General features: G+C 35.2%; 1 protein-coding gene across 2 annotated transcripts in view; it reads left to right on the top strand.

Moving 5' to 3' along the window:
- LOC111458399 (amino acid transporter AVT1C-like) overlaps positions 1 to 2,151 on the top strand; it is an 8,559-nt gene that overhangs the window by 523 nt on the left and 5,885 nt on the right. For both annotated transcript variants that reach the window (XM_023101044.1, XM_023101045.1), the window contains exons 2-3: positions 71 to 312; positions 1,169 to 1,512. In XM_023101044.1, coding sequence (XP_022956812.1) covers positions 131 to 312; positions 1,169 to 1,512 — 526 coding nt within the window. In that variant the 5' untranslated portion in view covers positions 71 to 130. The remainder of the gene's footprint in view (positions 1 to 70; positions 313 to 1,168; positions 1,513 to 2,151) is intronic.

The raw sequence follows: 2,151 nt of genomic DNA, 5'->3' as shown, positions 1-2,151 counted from the left end.
TTTTTTTTTTTTTTTTTTTTTTTTTTTTTTTTTTTTTTTTTTTTTTTGTTTCTGTTGGTTCGATCTCTAGGTTGTTCGTGCTCTGTGGAGTGTACTGTAAGGAGAACGGAAAGATTGGAGGACGGAGAGGATGAAGAGTTCTGTTTCGGAACAGAGTTTTTTGTATGAGAGTGAAGACGAAGAGAATCCGGAGAATGTAATGCATAAAGATAAAGACGATGGAAACGATTCGGATTCTTCCGATGCTTCGACTGAAAATCAGAGACGGAGCAAGCCTAATTCATACACCACCGCTTGGCCTCAAAGTTACAGGTATCAATCTCTTTCTTCATATCAATAAATTAATGCCCTCGCTTCTGTGCGTTTTGTTTGTTCCTTTTACTTACTTCTCTATGAATATCTGATCTATCTGTTTGAGACTCCGTCGATCCGTTCGTTTGATTAGAAAATATTCTCGATTCGATCACGCTTTGTACATGTCGTTTTAGTTGGTTTTGTTTCTGTTACAAAAAAGTTCTTCCGACAACACAAAATGGGAGGTCATTTCATATTTTTTCTTTTTTATCTTTTGGATTTCTAAATTTGCGCTAGAAATCACTTTTTAGCATTACAATCAAACTCGAGATTGAAATAAATCTTATTTTACTCAAATTGCCTATATTTTGATTCATAAAGTTAGTACGGATGCTAATAATATATTTGATTAGTTTTTTGGATGACATCCTATCTTTAACTCATTTGATCGCACTCGAAATTTTTTATATATTCATTTTTTTACTCTAGTAATGTGAGAATAAAATTTTTAAGTGTGCTTATGATAACTAAACTTTTAATTTTTTATTCAATAAGTTCATATACTTCAAAAAACCGTTTAATACATTGAAACTTTTAATTATATGTATAAACAGTTATGAATTTCCTGTACATATTTGACATTAAGAAAAACTAGAATTTTATAATCCCAATCCTGTATCTAATTAGTTAAATAATTTTTTTTTTTAATTTAAGTAAGTTAACAAAAGAAGGAAATTGGAAGTTTAAATAACTAAAGTACAAAATTTTGAGTTTAAATTTGTTTGTATACAATACTGTAAGCTAGAGTTTGATTGATATGCTCTACGAGCTTTTGGTAACGCTGAATTTGGGGCCTATTAATTGTATGTTTCAGACAGTCAATGGATATGCTGGGCAGTGTCCCATCGCCTAAAATCGGGATGTTGGGAACGTCATCTTTAACTGGATGGGGCAGCTCATTCCTGTCCTCTTCGTTAACCCGAAGGCACACTTCTGAGACATTAGCTTCTGCGACAAAACCGCTGCTGCCCACGGTGGCTGACGAGAAGAAAGACGAGCAGCCGCCACCGCAGCAGCAACGACTTAGCTCTCACTCTCTGATTCTCCCTTTTACTTCAAGGAGAGCATCGGCCATTAAAAAAGATGACAAACTTTCCACAGTCCCACACGAGTTTCCGACTGCTCGTCGAAGCTCATTCGGTCAAGCCTTGCTCAATGGTTAGTCCTGAACTATGACATTTTAATATAATATTATGCCCAATATATTCCTTGCATCTCTGATCTCTATCTCACTAGAAAAACATTCAGTGGATGAAATGATGAACATCTGAAATTGGGACTTTTCCATTAGCTGTCTAATGTTGTAGGCATGGCTGTCGTTTCTGGTAACGAGTGTTCTGTTGATTTTTTAATGCTTTGGAAAAGATTTTGGACTTTTGATACTACTTCAAAAAAAATATTTCAAATAACATAATAATTATACTCGTATTTCACACAACCAAAATCCCTACTACTATTTGGTTTTGTATATTGGCTACCTTATTATTGTTTGATTGGCTTTGTCAGCATTTGAAATTAATGTGTCCAGAGGGGCTAACCATGTGATATTTTTGCGTGCCGTCCTGCATTTTCTTTTTTTTACCTAATTCAGCTAGCTTTTTTTACACGATTGAGGGCTCCTTTTTTTGTCCTCTCGAATAGATAAAACTTTCGACAAAAAGTTCATAGATGCGGCGATTCTGTAAAGTTTGTCCTCGAGCAAATAACTCAGACACGTGATTTCCATGCCCACTTTTTATTACTGTTTTGTGTTTTCGCTTAATTCTGACGATAACCCAACCCCCCCCCCCCCCCCCC

This window comes from Cucurbita moschata, unplaced genomic scaffold, assembly GCF_002738365.1.
Source record: "Cucurbita moschata cultivar Rifu unplaced genomic scaffold, Cmos_1.0 Cmo_Scf00021, whole genome shotgun sequence".
NCBI classification, from domain to species: Eukaryota; Viridiplantae; Streptophyta; class Magnoliopsida; order Cucurbitales; family Cucurbitaceae; genus Cucurbita; species Cucurbita moschata.
This window is presented reverse-complemented; position numbering and strand designations above follow the sequence as displayed.